This window comes from Aspergillus lucknowensis (genome assembly GCF_044049455.1).
Source record: "Aspergillus lucknowensis strain CBS 449.75 chromosome Unknown BJX67scaffold_29, whole genome shotgun sequence".
In the NCBI taxonomy this organism is placed as follows: domain Eukaryota; kingdom Fungi; phylum Ascomycota; class Eurotiomycetes; order Eurotiales; family Aspergillaceae; genus Aspergillus; species Aspergillus lucknowensis.
Genome location: NW_027263573.1, coordinates 348,554 through 371,022, shown reverse-complemented (window position 1 = coordinate 371,022; position 22,469 = coordinate 348,554). Strand labels below are relative to the sequence as shown.

At 53.7% G+C, this 22,469-nt stretch overlaps 11 protein-coding genes across 11 annotated transcripts; 3 read left to right on the top strand and 8 right to left on the bottom strand.

The window, feature by feature from the left end:
* Positions 1-541: 541 nt before the first annotated feature.
* Positions 542-2,449, bottom strand: BJX67DRAFT_357581 (Zn(II)2Cys6 transcription factor). The gene is made up of 5 exons (XM_071029506.1): positions 2,384-2,449; positions 2,084-2,323; positions 1,951-2,034; positions 1,398-1,903; positions 542-1,331 (listed from the first exon to the last, which is right to left on the bottom strand). Exons 1-5 carry the CDS (start codon positions 2,409-2,411, stop codon positions 795-797), a joined length of 1,395 nt encoding a protein of 464 aa, XP_070884863.1. The 5' UTR covers positions 2,412-2,449; the 3' UTR covers positions 542-794.
* Positions 2,450-2,867: 418 nt separating this feature from the next.
* Positions 2,868-3,861, top strand: BJX67DRAFT_389020 (uncharacterized protein; the record flags this gene model as incomplete). Its single annotated transcript, XM_071034437.1, has 4 exons — positions 2,868-2,909; positions 2,961-3,226; positions 3,289-3,605; positions 3,674-3,861. The coding sequence occupies 4 exons, from the start codon at positions 2,868-2,870 to the stop codon at positions 3,859-3,861; spliced, it is 813 nt and encodes a 270-aa protein (XP_070884862.1).
* A 462-nt stretch (positions 3,862-4,323) lies between these two features.
* On the bottom strand, positions 4,324-4,780 carry BJX67DRAFT_382564 (Isochorismatase-like protein; the record flags this gene model as incomplete). The annotated part of the gene is made up of 2 exons (XM_071033269.1): positions 4,324-4,621; positions 4,734-4,780. 2 exons carry the CDS (start codon positions 4,778-4,780, stop codon positions 4,324-4,326), a joined length of 345 nt encoding a protein of 114 aa, XP_070884861.1.
* Positions 4,781-5,780: 1,000 nt separating this feature from the next.
* Positions 5,781-7,096, bottom strand: BJX67DRAFT_357580 (SDR family oxidoreductase). The gene is made up of 3 exons (XM_071029505.1): positions 6,486-7,096; positions 6,071-6,423; positions 5,781-6,005 (listed from the first exon to the last, which is right to left on the bottom strand). The coding sequence occupies exons 1-3, from the start codon at positions 6,958-6,960 to the stop codon at positions 5,964-5,966; spliced, it is 870 nt and encodes a 289-aa protein (XP_070884860.1). The 5' UTR covers positions 6,961-7,096; the 3' UTR covers positions 5,781-5,963.
* Positions 7,097-7,461: 365 nt separating this feature from the next.
* Positions 7,462-9,362, bottom strand: BJX67DRAFT_389019 (major facilitator superfamily domain-containing protein; the record flags this gene model as incomplete). Its single annotated transcript, XM_071034436.1, has 6 exons — positions 7,462-8,093; positions 8,149-8,544; positions 8,601-8,769; positions 8,817-8,887; positions 8,946-9,120; positions 9,186-9,362. The coding sequence occupies 6 exons, from the start codon at positions 9,360-9,362 to the stop codon at positions 7,462-7,464; spliced, it is 1,620 nt and encodes a 539-aa protein (XP_070884859.1).
* Positions 9,363-9,785: 423 nt separating this feature from the next.
* Positions 9,786-10,684, bottom strand: BJX67DRAFT_157625 (extracellular proline-rich protein). Its single transcript, XM_071024888.1, has one exon. The coding sequence runs from the start codon at positions 10,558-10,560 to the stop codon at positions 10,066-10,068; it is 495 nt and encodes a 164-aa protein (XP_070884858.1). The 5' UTR covers positions 10,561-10,684; the 3' UTR covers positions 9,786-10,065.
* Positions 10,685-12,890: 2,206 nt separating this feature from the next.
* Positions 12,891-15,176, top strand: BJX67DRAFT_157698 (uncharacterized protein). The gene is made up of 4 exons (XM_071024891.1): positions 12,891-13,453; positions 13,504-14,089; positions 14,157-14,525; positions 14,579-15,176. The coding sequence occupies exons 1-4, from the start codon at positions 13,320-13,322 to the stop codon at positions 14,924-14,926; spliced, it is 1,437 nt and encodes a 478-aa protein (XP_070884857.1). The 5' UTR covers positions 12,891-13,319; the 3' UTR covers positions 14,927-15,176.
* Positions 15,177-15,211: 35 nt separating this feature from the next.
* BJX67DRAFT_157650 (endo 1,5-alpha-arabinase) lies at positions 15,212-16,859 on the bottom strand. Its single transcript, XM_071024889.1, has 4 exons — positions 15,912-16,859; positions 15,670-15,857; positions 15,485-15,617; positions 15,212-15,419 (listed from the first exon to the last, which is right to left on the bottom strand). The coding sequence occupies exons 1-3, from the start codon at positions 16,673-16,675 to the stop codon at positions 15,562-15,564; spliced, it is 1,008 nt and encodes a 335-aa protein (XP_070884856.1). The 5' UTR covers positions 16,676-16,859; the 3' UTR covers positions 15,212-15,419; positions 15,485-15,561.
* A 454-nt stretch (positions 16,860-17,313) lies between these two features.
* BJX67DRAFT_157664 (uncharacterized protein) lies at positions 17,314-18,004 on the bottom strand. Its single transcript, XM_071024890.1, has 2 exons — positions 17,833-18,004; positions 17,314-17,782 (listed from the first exon to the last, which is right to left on the bottom strand). Exon 2 carries the CDS (start codon positions 17,780-17,782, stop codon positions 17,420-17,422), a length of 363 nt encoding a protein of 120 aa, XP_070884855.1. The 5' UTR covers positions 17,833-18,004; the 3' UTR covers positions 17,314-17,419.
* A 773-nt stretch (positions 18,005-18,777) lies between these two features.
* On the bottom strand, positions 18,778-21,546 carry BJX67DRAFT_157843 (putative C6 transcription factor). The gene is made up of 3 exons (XM_071024892.1): positions 20,737-21,546; positions 19,409-20,687; positions 18,778-19,356 (listed from the first exon to the last, which is right to left on the bottom strand). The coding sequence occupies exons 1-3, from the start codon at positions 21,382-21,384 to the stop codon at positions 18,989-18,991; spliced, it is 2,295 nt and encodes a 764-aa protein (XP_070884854.1). The 5' UTR covers positions 21,385-21,546; the 3' UTR covers positions 18,778-18,988.
* A 43-nt stretch (positions 21,547-21,589) lies between these two features.
* Positions 21,590-22,384, top strand: BJX67DRAFT_157613 (uncharacterized protein). Its single transcript, XM_071024887.1, has one exon. The coding sequence runs from the start codon at positions 21,796-21,798 to the stop codon at positions 22,294-22,296; it is 501 nt and encodes a 166-aa protein (XP_070884853.1). The 5' UTR covers positions 21,590-21,795; the 3' UTR covers positions 22,297-22,384.
* The last annotated feature ends 85 nt before the right edge of the window (positions 22,385-22,469 follow it).

The window sequence follows — 22,469 nt, the reverse complement described above, 5'->3', positions numbered from 1 at the left end:
CTCGATCTCTTGGTCGCCGCCTCGACCGGGCGTGACGAGGGGTACTTTACCCGCCGAGAACGTGGGGGGTGTCCAGAGAGGAACAAACTCCTCGGTTTCTATCGCCATTTCGCCGTGAAGCAACACTACTGAGTTTGAAAGAGCCTCTCGCATATTTATCACTCGAGCAGCGGCCTAGCTGAAAAGCGGGATAAAAGGTAGATTGCAAGCGCTGAAGCGAAAGCAATGGGATAGGGCCACGTCCGAGTGCGTCATGCCGAGAGAACAGAGAAACGCAAGACGGGGAGAGGCGATCGGATGTCTTGGGATCTTGGGGCAAAGGGAGCCGGGTCGTCTCTGAACGGGGACTGTCGCCTTCTCTTGACATCGTCCTTGTTCATGGTTACTTTTCGTAATGCCATCGCAGAATGCGACCAAGGTTCAACAAACTGTTGGGTTAGGGCTAGCATCACGTGGGTCAGGAAAGATCTTTACAACGTCGGCCGTCTTGGAGTGAAGAACATTGAACATAAAGTCTATATTGCTCAGAGTGAATGGCCGTGGGTGTTTCATTTGACGTTACAGATAACTGTTTAACCGATAGCGCTTTGCTTATCCAAGTTAGAATGGAAGGTGATTCTATTCGACGTATACAATAGCGTCTGCCTCAACCTAGATCCATTGGCTGCTCAAGCACCTAGGCATATTCATGTCATTTGCAAAACATTCTTGCTCGTGATAGAATTATGGAATTATGGCCGACGGAGCTGCTCAAACTCCGCTAGCGGGTCTAAGGACCTGCTGGGAAAGATGTGTCAAACGAACGTCGGCAACAGCGAGCACACACTAACAATCGCATCCATCTTCTCTCTATAGCCCACCTCCTGATCTCCCGCGAGATCATCCTGCACCCACACTCTGTTCGTCAGCGCCCCGACGATAAAAGTCGATCGTGACGAGGCGGATTTCTCCGTGCGATCGATAAGCTCGAGAACTGTACGCCGCTCCTCCTCGGTTCGTGCTTCGCAGCCGATGATGAATAGTGGGAATTGCCGGGGGCAGGAGTGGAGGGTGCTGAAGATGGCCAGGCCGCGCTGGATTCGGCTTTGTGTCGTGCGTTGTGGCTCGAGGGCGTAGGATGTGACGCGGTTGAAGTAGATCAAGATGGACAGTTGGAAGAGTTCGAAGGTGGGATCTGCATTATCAGGGATCGGGAGGGCTTGGATTGCCCAGGCTTCGTCCCGGAGGGGTTCGCTTGCTGGGCCGAGATCACGGTTTGTGGCTAGGAGGTGGCAACCTGCGCTGAATAGCCTTAGTAAGGTGTTTGTCGGGGTTGGCGGTAGCAGGTCAACCTGATATAGTTAGCACATTTGTTCTAAATAAGGGAAACCCAGAGCTAGATGGAGGGGGTGGCGAACACGGGTGCACGCAGCCGACGGCGGATGCTCCTCCAACTGCGCAGCAGGCCGCCAATGCAAAAGGCTAAACCGCCCCAGTATTTCATGATAGATTACCCAATCCATCAATGCACAAAAGACACGGTCCTGCCGGAACGGTAGCAGGGCAGAAGCATTGAGAACATGCTTCACCCCTGTAATGAACCAGCGCCACTGAGAAGAAGTGCACGACGCTTTGTGGATTTCAAAAGAGCAGAGCAGCATGCCGGCAGCCACATGTTGCAGCGCTTCTGCCGGGCCGATGTCGGTATGGGTGGCTTCGTTAAGAGCTTTGATGGCGGAAATTTTGAACTCAAAGCATTGGGATTGGAGTTCGTAGCGGTGCAGAGACGAGAGGCCGAGAAGGGAGTAGCGGACTGCTCTGGAGGAGGGAGAGGAGTCTGTCAAGGCCATGCGGATGAGTGTGCGGCCTAAGTGGACTGGATCATGGCCCAGGATAGCTAGGGAGCGGGATGCAGTGGATTCGACTGCGGCTGTAAGCTACGGTCTCGCGGGCTGTTCGAAGGGTACCCACAGTAGTCAAAAAGCTGGCTGTCTGTATCGGTGACGACGATGAAAGTAAATGGAATGGGTACTCTGAGCGAAAGTGAAGCATTATCTGCAGCATATGAGCAGATGCCTGGGTATGCCACGTCCAACAGACTTACCAGACGATAAAGTGGAGAGACGGTAGTGCATTTTGATATCGAACTCCGAGACATTAACCAGGCTGGAACTGAGCAGTGGACGGCCAGCCCTTCGGTAGTGGTGCGGTACAGCCACCGCAGCGCGCCTCCCATCACTTGTTTTCGGCCAGGAGAGGCGCATGCCGTATCCCTTGCAAACCCGGTTTGACCGAGCGCATTGCGCACAGGTGGGCGTCGCACGATCGCAGGAAATCCGGCGGTCTGCAGCGATAAGTTTGTCAGCAACCGGTCAGTACCCCCCCTGCAGATTCTAGAAGATACCTCTACAAGTCCCGCAGCTTCGTGTCATCTCGAGGAATGCGAAACTGGATCTCGCGCAAAGTTGCCCTTGTTCAGATTGCGGAGGCTCGGGCTTATTTAACCTTAGATTCCAAGGTTGGCGCTAATTTAGCGCTGTCCAGGTTGGCTCATTTGTCAGATTGGCGGCCAATCAGGTACTGTAACGGATATGAGGAACAGTGCTTGGAAGCCTGACATGTGGGTCAGATGGGAAAGCAGGCAACTTTTCGCGCGCTAACGCCAAATGGAGGACCTTTCTCTATATCCAGAACCAATCTCGCATACGCAGGAGCATGGGCTTGCGAGATTGCGAAGCTTTGAAATCATGGATCCTGAAATTGGAAATCAAATACTGCTTTGCGGAACACAGTCCTGTCTGTTATAAATACCCGACAACCTGCATCTGAGCAATTTGCATCAGCATCACAGTAACAATACAAACTCCACACTCTCCTGCAACAGCAACATGTCTTCCTACGCAATTACAGGAGCCTCACGGGGAATTGGCGTACGAGACACTCCCCGCGACTCGAGTCCAATACTAACTAACCCTGCGCAGTGGGCCTTCCTCACCAATCTCTCCACAAACCCAGACAACACCGTGATCGCGCTCGTCCGTAATAAGGCCGGAACCGAGAAACGCGTGGCCGAGGAGCTTGTCGGCCGCTCCAATATCCACGTGGTCCACGCCGACCTGAACGACTACCGGTCCCTCGAAACCGCAGCCGCCGAGACAGCAGAGATCACCGGCGGAGGCCTGGATTACCTCATCGGCAACGCGGCGTACCTCGATACCTGGGACCAGTTTGACGCTATTGGCGTCCTGTAAGTCCCTTCCAATGTTCTTCTGCCTCGTCTTACAGCAATAACTAAACGAGACAATATAGCGGCGAGAACCCCACAGCATTGGAAGAAAACCTTCTCACCAACTTCAAAACCAACGTGGTGGCCCAAATCCATCTCTTCAACCTCTTCATGCCTCTGATCCTCCGTGGAACGGCGAAAAAGGTCATCGCCATCACCAGCGGCCACGCAGACACGGAGCTTGTTGCCAATTATAATCTGCCCAACGCCGCGTCGTACGCGATTAGCAAGGTCGCGCTGAACATGGCCGTTGCGAAGTTTAGCGCACAGTATGCCGAAGATGGAGTGTTGTTCCTTGCCATCTGCCCAGGGATGGTTGATACGGGGCATTTTGCGGAGCGTATGTTGTCTTGCTTACTTCGATGGTGTTGGGATATCGATCGAGTGCTAACTTTGACTTGATGGTAGTTACTGAAGAGCAGCTCGCCAAGGCAGCCCCGATGTTCGCCAAGTTCAAGCAGTTCTCGCCGACGTTCAACGGGGCGAGGCAGCCGGAGGATTCGGTCAAAGATATCCTCACGGTTATAGACAATGCAACGGTTGAAAAGAATGCGGGCGGGTTCCTGTCCCACAAGGGGAACCGCGTGTGGATTTGAGTGATCTATTGAATAGTCCAGGCACTCGGGAGAACTGGACCTCGAATGATGTGATATATAGCAACCAGCTAGCAATATTTTCATTCTCTTAACCTGGTGGATAGAGATTAGGAAGAAGCTGTTTCAGAATTTCCTTTCCATCACCTCCTCGACAGCCGCAGTACTTGACTTCAGTGGAACTGTAAGACTCTCTGGGCAGAGTTGTTCTTGTCCCATGGTCCTAGGAAATATGGGAGATACAGGACTTGTATAAGAGCTGTCTTGCTAGCACAATGCTAGCAACATAATGACAAAACTTAATAGTCTTAGGGCAAGCACCTTTGCTACTCTCGGGTACTACTAAAGCGGAAACTTTGCAGACCTGCTTCTTCAGCGCTCTACGTGATCCACAATGCTCCAAAGTTTGTCTCAGTGGTGAATATGTTGCCTTACTACCATGATTAAGCATTAGTGGCCGACCGTTCACTTGCTGTTTGCCGGGTTATTCGCGTAGCTCTGCATCAAACACCAATATCCAGGGACATGGTCGGTCCAAAGTTTGCCAAAGCCTTCGATGTCCCGACGCCAGTCTCTCTGCATCTCAGCAGCCACAGCAGCCCAGCTCAAGAGCTGCACGCCTGCTTGCGCCATCCGCTTATGAGCCGCCTCCCGGGTGTGTTCTTTGAATGTGCCCGAAGCATCCGTCACGACGAATACATCATAGCCCAGCTCGACCAGACTCAGCGCCGGGAATGCGACACAGATTTCGGTGAGAACACCACTGTTAAATTAATTAGGATGGAAGACATCGGCGATAGGTTGGGTAGAGATACCATCCTGATGATGCCCTGTTTTCACATGCTCAAAGAATACTGACCTGATGGTCAATAAACAGGAAAGCGTAGTTGTCTCGGTCAAGGCGTTCGTATGCTGGAGGCATAGTGGCGAGTGATGTAATGAATAGTTTAGTAGAATGCAATAGATTTACCAGTCCAACAGACGATGGCACCAGTAAATATATGTACTCCGAGTATATTATATGATAAAGGTAGGTATATTATATAAAAATTTATCATCTATACTGACGACATCGTGCATTTTACAGGAGAATTGAACCGCAATTTCTTGGGCCTAAGATCCACAGATCTTGGTTTTAAACTCAATTCACTCTAAAACAAATTGTCAACTCACTCCCCTGAGGAAGGATGTATCTTAATGATTCCAGTAAAGTTTGTCACACCTGGAAAATCTACTAAATACAAGGGTTGAATTCATAACAATCCCGCGCAACGAGGCGCACTACACAATTGATATTCTTTCATTCCTTGAATCCGGGGGCTCCCTTTGCAAGTATGGGGATCTTCGCGATGATCATAATTCCTTGCATATAATCCCCACTAAGATTCCCATTGCAACCTTCCTGACAGTCTTCTTACCCAATTTACCTTGAAATTTTGTCAGCATTACGTTAGTATGATCCGTACAAATGACCAACGTTGAACTGGCTGAGTTGCCATAGCCAGCCTCAACCCTCTCAGTCCTCGGGCTCAGCCTGAATACCAGCCAGTTCAGCTGGAATCTGTTTTGTCAATCCTTGGTGCAGGTGGTGATTTGTCAGAACAAGAGAGAAGTGGATTGGACAGGTAGCCAATGGTATGGATTATCAGGTCTCTATGCTATATATGCCCTCTATCTGGAAAAGAGCTGGGAGGTGACCAAGCGCAAGCCCGTGCACGTGGTCATGAGCAACTGGCGGCACCTAAAGATGTATAGTTCGGATTCTGGGGCTGGGTTAGAGTGCATTGAGGACTTTAAGTCAGGCCTGACCCTTATTCCAAGGGCTTGTATGGTGCTTCAATGGCTTGTTGGTTGGAAATCCACTGCTACGTCTATGAACGGGAACCATGGCTTTCTCTTGACATCATCTCTTCGTGGTTACTGTTCGTCTGTCATCGCAGAAAGCGATCAAGTTTCAACTAAGAGTTGGGTGTTGATTGATCTATACTCCGTCAGTCCTTCCTCATGGAGTCAAGAACACACCTCAGAAGCAGGTGCGTACTCTCTCAAGATGCAAGCTCATCAATATTCTACAAGATTACACAAGTACGTCCTGCCACCGCGCATCATATCTTCTCCAACCCCGTCCCCAACGCAAATGCACGATCCTGAAATCCGTCAGCTCACACCAACATCGCATGCCAGAAGATATATAATTGAAGACAAGACTCACAGCCAACCACGTCGGAAACCACGAATGCAGAAACCACGCAAACGACGCAAGGTTCCCGCGCCAGGTCATCCCGCGACGTCCCCGGAGGACATCATCCACGACACGCCTGGCAAACACGTCCGCCGGCATCGCAAGTACATCCTGGGCGGCTCCCCTCGCTCGCTCGGCGATCTGCGGCCCAGCAGCCTTGTAGTGGGAGGTCTCGGGGAGAGCGTCGTGCGGGGCGTTTGCGAAGATCTTTGTGTCCACGACGCCGGTCATCACGGTGACGACGTTGACGTTGAGCGGGGCGAGCTCGACGCGCAGGGTCTCGCTGTACATGCGCATGGCGGCTTTGGAGGCATTGTAGAATGCTTCCCGCTGTCAGAGAAATCATGGAAGTTCTACTTTTTGAGAGACAGAAAGGAGTACTTACACGACCACGGCACGTTCAGGACGCCCGCCATAGAAGAAATATTCACGACCGTGCCCTCTGACTCGATCAGGAGCGGCATGAACGCATGCGTCACATGCACCATGCCCCAGAAGTTGACGTCGAACATCCTCCTCGCATAGTCGAGGTCTGAATCGAGCGCGGGACAGTTCAGGTTCAGACCGGCGTTGTTCACCAGGCAGTTCAGTTTCGGGTTCCCGCTGGTGGCTTTGCCGTGCCCGGCGACGACCTTCACCGCAGCCTCAATGCTCGACTGGGACTCGACGTCGAGCTCGAAGAGGGTTTTATGAGTTAGCGCCTCCAGATGCGTCATCTTGGACACGGAGCGCGCGGTCGCGAAGACGTGGAAGCCCCGGGCGTGGAAGGCCGCTGCTAGGGCTGAGCCGATGCCGCCGTCGCTGCAGCCGGTGATGAGGACGGTGGGGTGGGATGGGGACGGGTCAGGTGTGTCTGACATGTTCCTCTCATTGATGTAAGATCGTGGCAGACAAGGAAGAGGTCAGATCGTATTCTCTGCCATCTGCCGGTGTGGCTAAAGCTGGGCCAAGTGCCAAGCCAGAGAGCACAGGCTCTCGTGTTCAACATGATTCGTTTGGCCAGAGGGGACAACAGCATTCCCAGTCCGTTCGAGCCTGGCTGCCGGGTCCGAGACGGATCGCATCACGGTTATCTCCTTGAAGGAGATGGCTGCCAGGGTTCTTCGGGCGCTAGGGCCAGAGGTGGAGGCGACAACATCAGCTGTGTCGTTACCAACATCGTCACGGCGGAAAAGAACTGGCAGGCGAACAAGGGCAAGCCCGCGGACGTGGTCGGGCGTGACTCGGGTTCATTGAGGACTTGAGTCGGGCCTGGCCCTTATTCCGGGGACTTGTATTGTGCTTTGATGCTACAGAGGATTCTAGCTTGATCATGTACTATCCCCATGTGTAATGCAGTCTCGGACGGAATACAACTCCCCTCACACTCTCTTGCCTCCCAACCGCCCCAACCAACTCCCAGCCGTATACCTCCTGATATTCTTCCCCCACACCCAAAACACCACGACCATCAGGTTATTAACCACCGCAACTGCACAAAACACCCCGGCGATCACAACCGCATACCCCCTCGTCTGGATCCACTCAAGCAGGTAACTCCCCATCCCAAACGAAATCGCCTGCTTCCCCAGATTCATCGCAATCAGCATCTCCGCCGTCTCCCCAAAGTAGCTGTCCACCGCGTAGGCCAGCGTAAACGTGAAGAAGAAGTAGCTCCCGAACTGCGTCATCGCCACGCCCGCAAAGTACCCGGTCCAATGCAGTGTCCGTTCCGCGGTCAGGCCGTACACGATCAGTCCGAGCGGGGAGATTATGGCGCCGGGAACGATGGCGGGGAGGCGCATCTCGGCTTCGCGGATGTGGTTGTTTTTGCGGGTCAGGCGCGCGGCGATCCGGTCGGAGGTCGGCGTGAAGGGGAGGGCGAGGCCGAAGCCGATGACTGTGGCGAGGGCGATGAGGCCCGAGTTCGTGGCGGTCCAGTTATACGGTGCTTCGGTGATCAGGAGGGGGAAGGTGTAGTTGAATGTCAGGGCGCCGAGGCCGATGTAGATGCCTGTGCTGTTAGCACCAAGTTAGGGCTTTAGGCATCGGATCTCGACTTGACTTACCAAAGCTGGTGATGACCCAGAGGACGGCCGGGACGCAAAAGTACGCGAACGAGCGCACGATCGTCGCGAAAAACTCGGCTTCATGGTCGATCGGCGACCAGGGCACCAGGGTCTGGAGGAAAGGTTTCCGTGGGATCGTGGGTGCTGCGGGTGCTGCAGACTCAACCTGCACGGAACCCGGCTTCTCGAGAGACTCGGACGAGGGCACGTTCTCGCTCCCGCTCGCCTCGACAATCTCAGGCCTCTTGAACCGCGACTCCTCCACGATAAAGAACGAGGCGACAAGTAGCGCCCCGGCGAACGCTGCAACGACGTAGAAGAACAGCCGCCATGAGTACCCGCCTCCGAGCATGTAACTTGCATACAGCGGGCCGGTGGACCCGAGGCAGAGGCACACTGCAGAATACTTATTAGCCACGACGAAAGTCTAGATAGAACGCGAAGACGGCTACCAGTGTAATATCCAATCCTCTTCCCGCGCTCATGCAGGTAGAAGATGTCGTTGACCAGCTGCACCGGCAGCGACTCGCACACTCCGCTGCCGAACCCGTGGAAGACACGCGCGATCATCAGGCCGGAGAACGTCGTTGCTCTTGACGCACCGATCAACCCGGCGACAAACTACAACTCATTAGCATGACCCCTACGCACGTACGGAGGAAGCGTACAATCGCCATGGAAAGAAGCGTGACAATCCGCCGCCCGAACTTGAGGTACATCGGGACGAGAATCAGCGATCCTACCACCAGTCAGCACTTGGAAAGCTTCTAAACTCAAGTGATTGGATGGAGAAATACCAAACCCAAACGCCAAATTCGGATACGAAATCAACCCGGACGCATCGGCATGCGAGATCCCAAACTCCTCGCTGTAGATGCTGATGTACACGGACGGCCCGACCAGCGAGCAGTTCCCCAGGAACGAGTACGCCGCGATGATCACCAGGATCGCGTTCTTCTTCCAGGCCGGCCACTGCACAAGAGAGTCGAGTTTAGCAGGTTCCTCAATCGAGTAAGGTAGACGAGGGCTGGACCAACGTTGAGCGGATCATTGGGATCGTCCGTTGGGACGGGATACAGCGCCTGGCCGTAGCTGGAGTTCGCGCCAGCGCCAGCTCCAGCTCCAGCTCCGGTTACGGGGTCGTCGCCCTCGACGAGCGAGAGATCAACCGTCCCCGGGATGTCGCCCTCGCGACCGTAGCTGTGGATGGGCATCGTTGAGGAAGAGTTGTCAGAACGGATGTCCAGAAACCCAACCTCGTGCCGCACCTTGGAACTTATACGAAAGACTCATCCACCTGCGGGGCGTGTGGGACGCCGAAGCCAAGCCCAGCCAAGGCCTGCGAGCGGCCAGCTGTCACTGAGATCCAAGAGACGCAGGCCATTTCGGCTGCGGAGAAAAGCCGTTTCAGGGTTCAGCGGCAGACAATCCGGGGTTTGATGTGGAGGGTTCGGCTGTGGGGTTGGAGAAACTGCCGAAGCTCAGCGAGTGTCCTCGGATTGCCCCACAAAGACGTTTCTTTGCGATTGTTATGGAAGCAAGTGTCGAGTTCATGGTGGATTTAACTCTAGAGTATTCTGTTTGAGGGCAGGTGTTGTGTCTTGAATTATGTGCAATTAGGTCTTCCCAAGGTTCGTGGTGATTCTGACCTGTTTGGGGTGTTGTGTTGATGAGGTGCGCAATTAGGGTTTAGATATTGGTTAGAGTACTCATTCCCTTGTACGGACACTAGACGTCGATCAAAAAAGTGATCATGTATATGCTAGACTCGGTCTATCTAGGCATGGATATTGTACATGACCAACACACTTTGTCAAAAATCCTATCAAACATCTCAATCACTCCCCATCGAATGTAACGATCGTCCAGAAGTATAGTTGCACACCGCAACCCTATCCGCTGCTCTCGCAGTCACGCTTATGCCTTGACAGGGGGCCATTCGGGCGCGTCAGGAGGAGTCGGGCCGTCGCCGGGAGGGCCAGGGGGAGTGGGAAGGCCGGTAGGAGGGCCAGTGGGAGTAGGAAGGCCGGTGGGAGGGCCGGTGGGAGTAGGGAATCCGGTAGGCCATCCGGTAGGCCAGCCAGTAGGCCAGCCAGTGGGCCAGTCGGTAGGCCACTCAGGGTCAGTGGGCGGCTCCTCGTCGTCGTCGCCGCCGCCGAAGATGCTGCTGAGATAGTCGAGGAAGCCGCGCTTCGCCTTCGCCTCCGCCGGGGGCCAGCCAGGCCAGCCAGTAGGCTGAGGAGGCCATCCAGGCCACCCGGTTGGGGTAGGGAGGCCGGTGGGAGTAGGGAGACCGGTGGGAGGGCCAGTCGGGGTTGGGAGGCCAGTCGGGGGCCAGTCACCGCCGGGGAACTGGGGAGCAGCAAGGGCAGAGCCCAGCATACCGAGCGCAACAACGCCGTAGGACTTCATGTTGTTGGTGGTATGAAAGAGTGTTTCGAAGCAAAGAAAGAGAGACAGACAAGTGAGGAGACCAAGAATACCAGATTCGGTCGAATTGAGTGAATGTCCGGCACGCTGCAGAAGAATCTCTATCTCAGCAGGGAGACGACGCTGCCTTTATACCATTCAGTCCCTCGCCTGTTTGGAACCAGGGACTAGCACACGGAACGGAGACAAGGTTAAGTTTTGGCATAGCTTATTACCCACTTGCCAGAGCGATGGAGCCTAAAAGGTTGGATGAGACTTCGGAATCGACCTTGTCCTCAAACCATAAATTAGCCTGTGAGCGAGCCGCCTTGCGCATTCGCCCCCCGGAGATGCCGCCATGCCCTAACATGATAATGGCGTGCTGCATGCTTGGAGGTCGTCGGTCCGAGGTGGCATTCCGGAAGCCGTCAGACGATTGTCGACGAATGGCGACGCCATGTGGTGGATGATCCGTGGGCGATTGCCGCGATTTTCATTCTCAAGAGAACCACGCTCCGGGTGAGCGTGCCATTGCAGAGTGCAATTGTGATGCGGTTCTCGTCTCCGATTCTCGCCCGTGGTTTGGGTTTCTTCCTAAACCGTATCGATTCTGCAGAAGCCGATCATTATCTGCTGAATCCACCCACCAGGATGATTGATTAGATTCACCCCATTATCCTGCAGAAAAAGCGCTGAAGACGCCGTCTTTTTTCCCGCTACAGCCAGCGAATGCGGTCCACAACTCTGCGATTCAACAGCCGGACAATTCCCCGGCGGAAAATGCACGGCCTGAACAGCCTGAAGAACGTGAAACTTGAAGAAGAACAAGAGCCTGACCATGGCTCCTCGAGCCCGTGTCGCTGTGGGGAAGGATCTTCGCACCTGTGACGAATCCCGCGCTAAAGTGCTTGTCGGAAGGTGGAAGTTCTGCGCATGTTTAATTCGACATGCCGGTTTAAGGCTGAGATCGACGCCTGCAGGTCCTGATACAGCCAAGGCAAGCTGATTCGTCCTTGGACGCAAGGTTGAAACTGCTTTGTTGTGCGGCGACCCCTGCGTCAACCCGCTTTCACCATCTTCCTCATCCTGTGAGAATAAGGCGAAATAGATTGATGCTTGAGGGGGTTGCCAAGTTGGGTGGGCTTCGGTGGATAACGGGAACACCTCCCGGCGATCAGCACTCAGCCCACGGCGCCACACCACCTCAAGGTTCTGACCTTACTCTGGACCCCAAGCTTGGTCGCGCAGCTGTAACCCACTTATCAGGAACACGATGCCCAGCGAAGATCACAGAGGACCTCAACAGGCCTGGTCTTCAACTATCGATTCCTGTCAAACTTACAAGGTGACAACGTGCCATCCAAGATACGGCAGATGCAGGCGCCGCCATCCGCGGTTGCGTGAGGGAAATTCGGCGAAATATCCAGCTGCAGTGGAATTCTGGTTCGAGGCGCCAATTCTTCCGGAAGTCGCAGACATGGATCGTTACTCCGGAGGGCAGTTCTTCGGTCGCCTCTCCGGGAGGAGAGAAGATCCGCAAGGCCGTGAAGATCACAAGGGCAGCAAGTCGCTTCGAGGCCAAGCTGTCGTCGATTCCTGACTCAATACGGCGAGCGTCGCCGGAAGGAGAGTCGGTCCACATTCCGGAGGCCCAAAGTTGTCAAGTTGTCTCCTCGACGGGGTCATCGATGCGATCGAGCCTCGACAACGAGGGTCCTCGAATGATGCGCGCTCCGGTTGCCCTGAAAGTGGATGAATCCGTGAATCCAGCCGTGGAACGCAGAACCATGACCCTCCCCCCTCCATCTTATCCGAAAGCCCGCAGAGTGCTTCAACGATGAAAACCGGGCTGTCGAACATTGCGGAGAATTGACTCCGCCAGGGATGCGCCGTCGTTCAAACATCCAGAGAAGGTGTCCAGAGGTGTCTGGATCCGTCTCGGTCCCTAAGGGTGTGCGAAAGGCCGAGGTGGGACGAGCGTTGAACTGGGTCTGCCGGGCGCCCTTGCCTCAGAAGAAACGGCTTGTTCTGGACTGCAGCACGGGTAATTTACCCGAACCCCCTGAAACCAGGCACTGAATGATGAAACTTCCCCTGGTTTCAATCGAGTGGAGGGATGAAGTCGGACAGTGCCAGCCCTAACCTGACACATTGAAGAAACGAAAGCCGCGAGGATGTCATGAATCTTGACTCAGCCCTGAAAGTCGTCGTGGCTTTTCTGGAGGGAACAAGGCTTGGTCTTGTGTATAAAAGGAGCACAACAATGCTTACATGATTATACAGCGTGCATATCTTATCGGCCGATAAGAAAAATTACCGTTCAGGCACAGCCGATCTATACAGGCAGCCCACAAAGAGGCCCATATACAGCGTCATGAGGAGATTATCCCCAGACTCTGATCTCCCGATCGCATATCTCAAGCTCATGCAGGGTGTATTCGCTTCCCCCGCAAAGACCCTTCCCCCACAGCTCAAAAACAAGCAGCTCCCGTTGGCCAATAGAAGAGACGAAGGCCAAAAATACACTCCAAAATGGTGTGATTTGTGCTGCCGATTGAGAATCCATGTTAGCGGTATCTTATTTCTCGGTCTGTCCAATCACAATGCTGGGATTCTCAACGCCGCGAAAACTGTGCGATAAGGGCCGACTCCAAGTCGTGGGCATTGCTCTAAATTTAAAGAACGTGAGATCAATTGATGGGCCTCGAAGGATCTCAGATCTGCTACCCTGGCTCCTGCGTACGCAGTTGATACTGTAAAACATGCCGCCGGTCAAAAGGGTCGCTGTCGTCGGGACGGGTCCTGCGGGCGCCATTGCGGTGGATGCGCTGATGCAGGAGAGAGCATTTGATGTGGTCCGTGTGTTCGAGAGACAGGAGAGGGCCGGTGGGAATTGGTAGGCTGAGTTGGACATCCGTCTAAGAGGGTGGAGGCTAACTGACGCAGGGTATCGCGAGAGAATGAACAGGCTGTGCCACTGGATATTGACAGACTTTCAACACGGACGGCGGACAAGCCGATTGGGATCCCCGATGACTTGCCCCGGTATACGCCGGCTTTGACAGCACATCGCTATGCCGACTCGCATATCTATCCCGGGTTGCATACGAATGTCGACGCATCGGTCATGGAGTACTCGCAGGAGCAGATCCCGGTCGTGCGATCTGACTGGTCTGTAGGGCTGCATGGTCCCGATACGCCGTTCCGACATCACAGGGTGATTCGGCAGTATATTGAGGATTTGCTGAATCGCAACGGGTATCAAGACCTTGTTGAGTACAACACTACCGTTGAGCTCGCTGTCAAGGATCCGGAAACAGATACGTGGGTCTTGACGCTGCGACGGGCTGGCCAAGCTGGGAAGCTGGACTATTGGTGGACGGAGACCTTCGATGCCCTCGTGGTCGCCTCGGGGCACTACAACGTGCCGTATGTGCCCCCAATCCCCGGTTTGAAGGAGTTCGCAGAGAGATATCCCGGGAGCGTTGAACACGCAAAGCAGTATCGAGGCCCAAAGAAGTACCAAGGCAAGGTATGTCCCGGATCCACACCCAAGATACTTCCAAGATACCGCGTCAGATACGGTGCTAACAAGCCAGCGAGTAATAACAATCGGCGCCTCCGTCTCCGCCGCCGACACAGCAGTGAGCCTAATCGACTCCGCCAAACCGCCCATCTACGCCGTCGTCCGCGGCAAATACAACATCTACTTCGGCGACGAAGCCTTCAAGCACCCACAGATCGAGCGGCGAGCTCCCATCTCACACATTGAGAGCGAAGACGGGGCCAGGACCGTGCATTTCGAAGACGGCACGTCGATTCCAGACGTCGACCACCTCATTTTCGGGACCGGGTTCACGTGGACCCTGCCCTTCCTGCCTGATATCCCGATCCGCAATAATCGGGTCCCGGATCTGTATTTGCATATTTTCCATCAGCGCGACCCGTCGTTGGTGTTTTTGGGCGCTGTACGTACTACCCCGACGAACCCCCTTAAAGACATCGTAACTAACAAGCGCAGGTCGGCGCAGGCCTAACATTCAAAGTCTTCGAATGGCAAGCCGTCGCCGCGGCGCGCGTCCTCGCCGGGAAAGCGCGGCTACCACCACTCGCGGAACAAAGAAGATGGGAGTCCGATCGAATCGCAGCAAAGGGCGACGCGGCCGGGTTTCTCATGATCTACCCGGATTTCGAGACGTACTTTGAGCAGCTCCGCGACTTGGCTGGGGACCCTGCGGAGGGAGAGCCGGGGAGGAGGTTGCCGCCGTTTAACCGGGCGTGGCCTGAGGACTTTAGTGCTGGGCATCAGAGACGGATTAGGATGTGGAGGAGGGTGAACGAGGCCGCGAGGGGGGAGGTGGTTAACTAGATAAATGTTGTGCTGCGTGGTCAGGCCATTTGCTTCTGGCCAAAGTCGTGAGGTAGTTGGTCGACTCTCGACGAAGAGTAAGTGGATAATCCTGAAGGGACGTTTGGGGAAGAAAGACAGTCACGGGCTTTGTCAAGAATAATCAACTAGGGAGAGACCCCATCAACCAGATATCTATACCTATATCTATCAAGCACATCTATCTTAACTACATTAATTCTTCCGAGATACGATATGGAGAGTGAGAAAACGCCTGCAGCATGTATGCCATGTCTAAATTAGCAAAACGCCAGCGCCCACACAACGACCACGTCAAAATAAATGATGAAGCCATAGGAACGCTAAAGCGATCAAGAAAATCAGGAGTATTATCATCTTTCGCCCGATCAATCCCCTGCAAAGAAGCGTAGCAGCCAAGCAGCATATACCCAGCAATACGAATAAGTTGAGATAGGAAGGGGGCGGCAACTTTGCACTGGGAGGCTCTGGTGCTCTAAAGATGGTTAGCGGGGCGTTCTTATTTTCTCTTTTTCTTCATTTATGGCTTTGGAGTCGTACCTGGGGACAGGCCATCCGTCCACGTAGTCAAGGTAATTCCAACCTAGTTGCGCGTCCTGCGGAGTGTCTTAGTCAAGCTACGGCAGTGTGTCCTGTGCACATACCTCTTGTTTGAAGCCAATGCTGGTGTTGTCTGGAGGCTGTCAGCACTTCTGCATTGAATTTGGTAAAAGTTGAGCACGTACGGTAATGGTAGTAGAGAACATCAGGACGGTCACCAGCACCAGGTAAGATGCCAATTCCACCCGGGGCATACACTTCGCCATGACTTGAGCCGTATACAATGGAGCCACCGCCTTCAAGCAGACTCTTGCCATCCCGATCCACGAAGGGCCCGTGCACATTCGTGGCTCTTCCAACACGGATGCTATACCTGTGCGAAAGCCCTATTAGCTGAGAGCTGCGCCCAAGTTAAGTATCCACATACTCGTTACCCTTTTCTGGAAACCCCATATCTTCAAACCGGCAGCATTTTCCATGGCTAAACCAGGCGTAGTAAAACGGAGCTCTGTGGCTCATAAATGGTCCTTCATTCGGTTTCCGTTTCTCATCCGGCAGGTACACAAGATGATCCGCAGTCGGGTTCGTCGGGTTCCCAACAGACAGGTCATCATTCAGCGCGATCTGGAATATACCATCCCAGAAGCTCCCATACTGTAAATATGGCTTCCCATTATCCAGGTCAACAAAGAACGCCGGATCAATCGCATTCGTCACGTTAAATGGGTATATGTCCGATCCCGGCCCCGTCCCAGTATGTATCAACGCCCCATGATCCGTCCAAGCCCCCGACTCAAGCGAATCAGAGGAAGCAAGGCCGATCGCGCTATTCCGCTTCCCAGTCTGGCTGACGGAGTAGAAACAGTAAAAGCGGTTATTCCACCAGGCTACCGTTGGCGCCCAGGGGCGCCTGCGGTTCCCCTTCTCGATAGTGCTAGGGCCGTGGAGGACCGTTCCGATCCTCGTCCACGGACCATCGAGTTTCGGGGCTCGGAAAATGGGGATCCTCACTCCACCCTTGATGAGGTAGAAGTTATTGTTGTATTCTAGGATGCTCGGGTCGTGGGCGGCAATGTTTCCCGGGTTTGGAAGGGGGTAGTCGGTCGTGTCTGAGAAAACGTGCGGGTTGAGTGGTGTCGCTGCTGCTAGGTATAGCCAGAGGACCAGGCCCAGCAGAGTGAGACGCACCATTAGCGTTGGGCAGGGTATAGGAATGTGGCCGGCGGAAAAGGGAGAGGTCGCTCGGATAGACGGGAGAAAGGTTGTTTCACGGTTGGATATGCAACCTAGCCATTAGACATAGTCGCCGCTTCGAGTCCTAAGATGAGTGAATATTCGATCGCGTAATGTCGCCAGACAGGAAGGTCCTACCAACCAGGCAAGGAGACGCGTCAGCACGATTCACGTCGCTATGAGTCCCACTCGAAATTCGCAGCGTGGAGGCACCCCGCAAGACGAGATCATGGCGCAATAAGCAAGAGGGACACAGACGATGGAAGAGGACGCAGATGAGAGAGAAGAAAGCAGAGACCTTGGCTTGGGTCGGGATCGCCAACTCCTTATCGATAGGAAGGGCCAGACTCAACACCAGCCACCGTCATCAATTGGAAACACTCAACAATGAGAAACCAAGAGTAATTGATCTTAACCGAATGTTTATCCTCTCTCTTCATGTCAGGATTGGAACTCCGCTCCGGCAGTCGAAACTTAGTATTCTCCCCCATAACGAGCAGAAAACAGCAAGCACTCAAAAACGTCTATCATGTATTATTACCGAGCTATATATACTTGTCCTGCTCAATCAACCCAACAACACAACCACAATGACCAAGTAAACAACACATTACACCTCTAACCCCTTCGTCCCCGCAACCCCCAGCGTCAAACCAAATTATACAACTCTAGTTCCTCTCTTGCCCTCGAATTCATCAAACATCAAACAGCAAAAGCAGCCAAAAGCCCCGCAATCGCATAAACAGGCACATCCAGATTCAGCGCCGCAGCCGCGCCCGTGAAGCTCGGGTCGTCTCCCGTCGTCGTGGTCGTCTCCGTCGACGTCGTCGTAGATGAACTCCCAGTAGGCAACTTGGTCGTAGGAGTAGGAGTAGGAGTCAGAGTTGGGGGCGTGGTAGGAGTTCCGATGGGGTGGGACCACGTGGGTGGAGGGATGATTGATGTCGATGTCGAAGTTGAGGTTGAGGTTCCTGGGAGGGAAGTCACCGTGATGGTTGGGTCGGTGTCTGTGGCCATCGCGCCGTAGGCGAGGAGGGCGAGGGGGAGGAATTTAAGGTTGTACATGTTTGACTTGGCGATCGTGGGAATTTGAGTGATTGAAGAGAGTTGTAGATTTAAGCGAGTGTAGAGGAGTCAAGTTCTTGTACAGGAGAGAATTCTTGTGATGGAATAGTATTGTGTTTTTTGGATGAGTCTTGGGTGTTCGCCAACAATTTATAGACGACTCCAAGATCTCAGTGAAACAACTCGCAAGACTCATTCGATTTTGATACGCCACTGACAGAAACATCGACAGCTAAAAATACTTGATCGACGCTGGCATGTTGGGGCGCCTAAGGCGCGGCTCTTCCACGAGTCGTCTTCCATAGAAACCACCGCCACAGCCACTGTCTCAGAAGCGAGACATCGTCTAAAAATACTCAACGCCACGATTCCAAGGCTTGTCGGTTTCGATTTTAGTACGTTGCTTGTGGACGCCACGTTTGGAAGAAATTTCTATTTTCTAATTGCCAGTCACCCTCCACGAATTACAATTAGATTCATACGTCCCTCTGCAGAGCTTTCTCACTACAGTATTCCAGTTCAAATCCGGGTCACCACTAGACCATCACAGCACCGGCTAAGATACCCGCAACCGCATGCAAAGGCGCACGGAGAGACGAAGGAGCACCTGTGAACTGAAGATCGTCGCTCAGAGTCGTGGGAGTGCCGGAATCACTCGGCCCGGAAGTTGGGTCTCCTCCGCTCGGGGTTGGAAGGGAAGCACGCTGTGGCAGGAAGCTGGGGCCAGTCATGGCGGTCGACGAGGTAGACGGTGTGGGCTCGTTTGCCCAGGTAGGGTCGGCCATTATGGTCGATGTAGTCGAGGGTTCGGGCTAGAACGCCGAGCTTGGGTCCGCGATAATGATCGTCGTGAGAGGCGCGATGGTCCAACCCGGAACTCCTAAGCCCTCGACGAGAGCGGAAGCTGGGAAGGACCGCACCTAATAGATGACCGAACAATCTATTCCAAAGTGAGCAGCATTTGGAACAGAGGCCCGCCATTTTGTGCGGCCGGAGTTATTCAAAAGTGAATCCGGCCGGTTCACCCCAGTCGAACGCCTCGAGGAAGGGATCCAAATCGCCAGTAGCCTAATGCAGAATCAGTGCCCGCGACACCAGGGATTCACTTCGTAGACGCACCATCATGCCAAAATCATCCGTTAGAGAAATATTGAGCTCTGGGGCAAATTGCGGCGGGGCTGATTGACGACTATTCAAGCCCAGAATCTATGACTTGATGTCAGAAACATATCCGTACAAGAGTGTGGACGTGAAAGAGGCTCGACAGACTTGATTGGTCTTGAAATTCCCCATGCCCAAACCTCCCAGGTGGGAACAGTTGGCGTGCTGCGAGAACAGTGTTTGGGCGAACAAGATAACGCGCTCTACGACTTCCTGCTTGTAGGCCGTTGCCTGTGTCGGCCATAACTTGGTCTTCACAAGAGCTAGAATAGTCGACATAAAGAAGTACTCCTTTGCGCCTTTGATGACCTGACGGAGTCGGGTTTCTAGGCACGTCAGCGCGACCTCCACCAGAGAGATTAAGGACTCCGGGAGCCCAGGGAGCGTATGAAGAAGGGAAATGGAATTGACGCCTAGATTGTAGATTAGCACGGATTGTGGCTCAAATACAGCTTTAGAACATACCATGGCTAGCAGCTACCTCATGGAGTAGCTGGCAGACTGAGCAATAAGCCTGTACGGTCCAATCACCGAGATTGCACAGAGAAAGAGGTCCCGATCTCTCATACAGGCGCCTCTGTGTCGATAGAATCATAGTCACCAGCTCAAGTCGGGCCCTAGCGGATGGGGTGAAAAGAGGTTCTCGCGATGCTTCAATCGCAAAGGGCGTGTGAATTGACAAGAGGCTAAGGCCGATCTTGTTCTGCAACATAGCTCGTGTCAAAATCACTTTATCACCCATTTGGATGCTACCTTGTTCGGCGCTCTTCCAATTGGGTATTTTCGACAGATGCCGGTTCAGTTCCCAATCCAAGCGCAAAATTTCGTCATACCGACACCTTATTCGCGGAGAGTGCATCAACGTGCAGGCTCTCAGACGCAAATGGAGGGTTTGTGTCAGGACGACCTGGAAGGAGCAGTCGGTGAATTCTTCTAACGGTCGCTCCTGGGGCAGTTCTTCGGCTGCCTCCTGGAGATCAGCGTCATTGACATTCAACGGTGGAGCTGTGTCGTAGTCCGATTCTTGCAGAGACGGCGGCATCCCGCGCTCGAAGGAGACCTGCAGATCGAGTTCCACAATCGTGGTCCATATGCGCCGGCGCATTTCCTTATTGAACGGTGAGATCTTGCTGTACAGATTTGGGTCTCGATGATACCCAGCCAACATGGCTGTTTTCACCAAGGTGGCTGTCGAGAGCCATGCCTTGCTGCGTTTCATTCCAAGGCTGTTCTGAGCGATTATCAGAAGGATATGTAACCGAAGGACTGTAATGTCAGAACGCTTGATATGAGCATTCTCGATCCACTTCTCAGCGTACATAATCCACTCTATGGCGGTATAGCACCGCAAGCTCGAACCATTTTTGAGCTCTAGCGCTGTGAGGTCCGCAAGATTCCATGCACAAGCAAGAACCAGAAGCAACTGAGCAACGAATGCCGGAAGAACGAGGTGTGGGGTTGATTTATGGACCCAGAACTCTTCCAAGTCTCTTAGAAAAGAGGGAATATGGAGTATCCTATGCGTAGACTCGACATGTGTGAGAAACAGAATGACGAGCTCATCCACTACCTGCCGAGATGGGAGCAACGCAATGAGCGAGGCCGTATCAGTGTCCGGAACGGGTACGCTCAGAGGCTGGGCTTTCCACAGGCCTCGCGAAACTCTCATTAAGTCGGGGCGAAGAGCAGAAAGATGAGGACTGGACAGCCGAATTTCCTCTGCAAACGCCCTCAGATCTGGGAACTGATCAAAGTCAACGATTACTTCTGCTGCGGGTCACGTCGGATGTTACCTGCGCAATGAGATTCGCGAGTATCCCAGAGCCGTTGAAGCGAGTCTTCGTATCCCTCCCCCTCATCATGATTCGCGGCGAAAGGTCAAGCAGCTGGGATGGAGAAACCGGAGGTACGTCATCTTGCACGGAGTTGGTGTGACTCTCCTGGTTGGTGGCGGTATGCTGTCGAGGCCGATGCAAGAGCTCAGGGCCATTCATGAAATCCTGATTCACAGCAGCTTTCGGCGCTCCCAGGACTGTTTCGAGGAATCGATCCCGCTTCTCCGCCACTGGGCAGGTGATCGTCGAATCCGTCAGTTGCGGCCGAGAAGACGACTTGCTTATCCCCGAGTCTGGGGTCGGGTGCGCAACCGACCGATCGACCCGGTGCAACTGCGTCGTTGCACCTGCAGCGGCGACGGCGGTGGCGGCGGAACCGCCGACTCGCTCGGGCATAGACGAAGCATTCAAGGTGCTTGGCTGCTGCCACAGGAAGCCATCCTCATAGGAGCACTTTGCGGGTGCTTTGCCCTTCTGGCACCGGCCGCAGGTGGGATACTCGCGGTCACATTTCAACTTCCTGCTGCGGCATTGCGAGCAGGCGATGGTACGTCTCCGGCGCTTTCGGACGGGCCGCTGCGGTGCGGGTTGCACGTCGGCCATCATCCGACAGCTGTACCTGGCGTCTCTCCCTGATACTTATCGCGCATGGTCCACAGCTTGTCGTGCGCGGGTGAGTGTTGAGCTCAGATAAACCACGGCTGACGTGTGTTGGACTGGGCGGCCCTCTTAGCCTATTCGGGTAATGCCGTCCCCCCGGATTCCCATTGGCTCTTGGAACCGCGCTAAACCTAATTACCTGTGCGATGAGTCAAACTGCCGCCCGTGCCAGGTAAAGAAGGTCTCTGTCGACAGGAAAGATTGCTTCGTCAACAGGAACCTAACCCTATATGGTAATTCCTAATTGGAGCCCTGGAGCTTGAGGAGACCAGTGGACGGTGTCTCTGTTGACAGGGTGTCGGGCCAACAGCCCTGGAGTTTTTCCGTCGCCCATATCTCCTCAAGATCATGTCATAGATGAACTCAAAGATCAGACTGAGGGATAATCTGGTTGGGAAAGAGCCAGTTAGCTCGGTTCGTGATGTTGTCTGGAGTTACTCAGGTTTCATTTTTCTTGACTTGGATCTCCTTCAGGAGAGATTGGTGGCGGCAGTGAAGAAGGTGAAACAGAGGATGAGGTTGCAAGCGCTCAGAATCCCTGCGGACGGCATGGTATGGTTACACGCGATCGCCAGCACGTGGAAGGGGTGGGTGTGCCAATGGCAGCACACTCTGCTCTTTTTGGCGCCAGCGGCAGCATCTTCGAGTGGACAGCACTTGTTCAGCCCTCCAACTCGAATGAGAGTGCGACACGGGAGACCCTGGATGCGGTGGCGCAGAGAGAGCGGCAGCGCTTCAAAAGGCTTTTTTTCGCAAGACTCATACCTGGTGGGTGGTGGGGTCCATTCAAAGGACGTGAAATTATTGCTTGCAATTTCTCCTCACAACAGCATAACTAAGAGTCATGATTATGGTTAGCTGTTCTATTGGCTTATATCAGAGTCGGTATTTGGCTGTATTCTATATTCAAGAGACTTGTACGATTGATTTAAACCGCAGTTTCCCCAGTCCGAATGGGACAGGAGGTTAGAAGTCAGAGATCTTGATGGATTAGATTCTAATCCTTGGATCGCGCTCCAAACACTCTCAAT

Excerpts from the sequence above, each read along its gene's own strand:
- BJX67DRAFT_357580 (XM_071029505.1), bottom strand. The coding sequence starts at position 6,960 with ATGTCAGACACACCTGACCCGTCCCCATCCCACCCCACCGTCCTCATC. Across the intron at positions 6,424-6,485 it reads CCTGAACGTGCCGTGGTCGT|CATTCTACAATGCCTCCAAA; the intron begins GTAAGTACTCCT and ends GACAGCGGGAAG. Across the intron at positions 6,006-6,070 it reads GGTTTCCGACGTGGTTGGCT|GATCGTGCATTTGCGTTGGG; the intron begins GTGAGTCTTGTC and ends GACGGATTTCAG.
- BJX67DRAFT_357581 (XM_071029506.1), bottom strand. The coding sequence starts at position 2,411 with ATGACACGAAGCTGCGGGACTTGTAGAG. Across the intron at positions 2,035-2,083 it reads TCTCTCCACTTTATCGTCTG|ATAATGCTTCACTTTCGCTC; the intron begins GTAAGTCTGTTG and ends CATATGCTGCAG. Across the intron at positions 1,904-1,950 it reads CAGCCAGCTTTTTGACTACT|TCGAATCCACTGCATCCCGC; the intron begins GTGGGTACCCTT and ends TTACAGCCGCAG.
- BJX67DRAFT_157664 (XM_071024890.1), bottom strand. The coding sequence starts at position 17,782 with ATGTACAACCTTAAATTCCTCCCCCTCGCCCTCCTCGCCTACGGCGCG.
- BJX67DRAFT_157698 (XM_071024891.1), top strand. The coding sequence starts at position 13,320 with ATGCCGCCGGTCAAAAGGGTCGCTGTCGTCGGGACGGGTCCTGCGGGC. Across the intron at positions 13,454-13,503 it reads GAGAGGGCCGGTGGGAATTG|GGTATCGCGAGAGAATGAAC; the intron begins GTAGGCTGAGTT and ends TAACTGACGCAG. Across the intron at positions 14,090-14,156 it reads CAAAGAAGTACCAAGGCAAG|CGAGTAATAACAATCGGCGC; the intron begins GTATGTCCCGGA and ends CTAACAAGCCAG.
- BJX67DRAFT_157650 (XM_071024889.1), bottom strand. The coding sequence starts at position 16,675 with ATGGTGCGTCTCACTCTGCTGGGCCTGGTCCTCTGGCTATACCTAGCA. Across the intron at positions 15,858-15,911 it reads TTTCCAGAAAAGGGTAACGA|GTATAGCATCCGTGTTGGAA; the intron begins GTATGTGGATAC and ends GCTTTCGCACAG. Across the intron at positions 15,618-15,669 it reads TGTTCTCTACTACCATTACC|ACAACACCAGCATTGGCTTC; the intron begins GTACGTGCTCAA and ends GACAGCCTCCAG.
- BJX67DRAFT_157613 (XM_071024887.1), top strand. The coding sequence starts at position 21,796 with ATGAACTCAAAGATCAGACTGAGGGATAATCTGGTTGGGAAAGAGCCA.
- BJX67DRAFT_157625 (XM_071024888.1), bottom strand. The coding sequence starts at position 10,560 with ATGAAGTCCTACGGCGTTGTTGCGCTCGGTATGCTGGGCTCTGCCCTT.
- BJX67DRAFT_157843 (XM_071024892.1), bottom strand. The coding sequence starts at position 21,384 with ATGATGGCCGACGTGCAACCCGCACCGCAGCGGCCCGTCCGAAAGCGC. Across the intron at positions 20,688-20,736 it reads TCGCGAATCTCATTGCGCAG|TTCCCAGATCTGAGGGCGTT; the intron begins GTAACATCCGAC and ends GACTTTGATCAG. Across the intron at positions 19,357-19,408 it reads TGAGGTAGCTGCTAGCCATG|GCGTCAATTCCATTTCCCTT; the intron begins GTATGTTCTAAA and ends TCTACAATCTAG.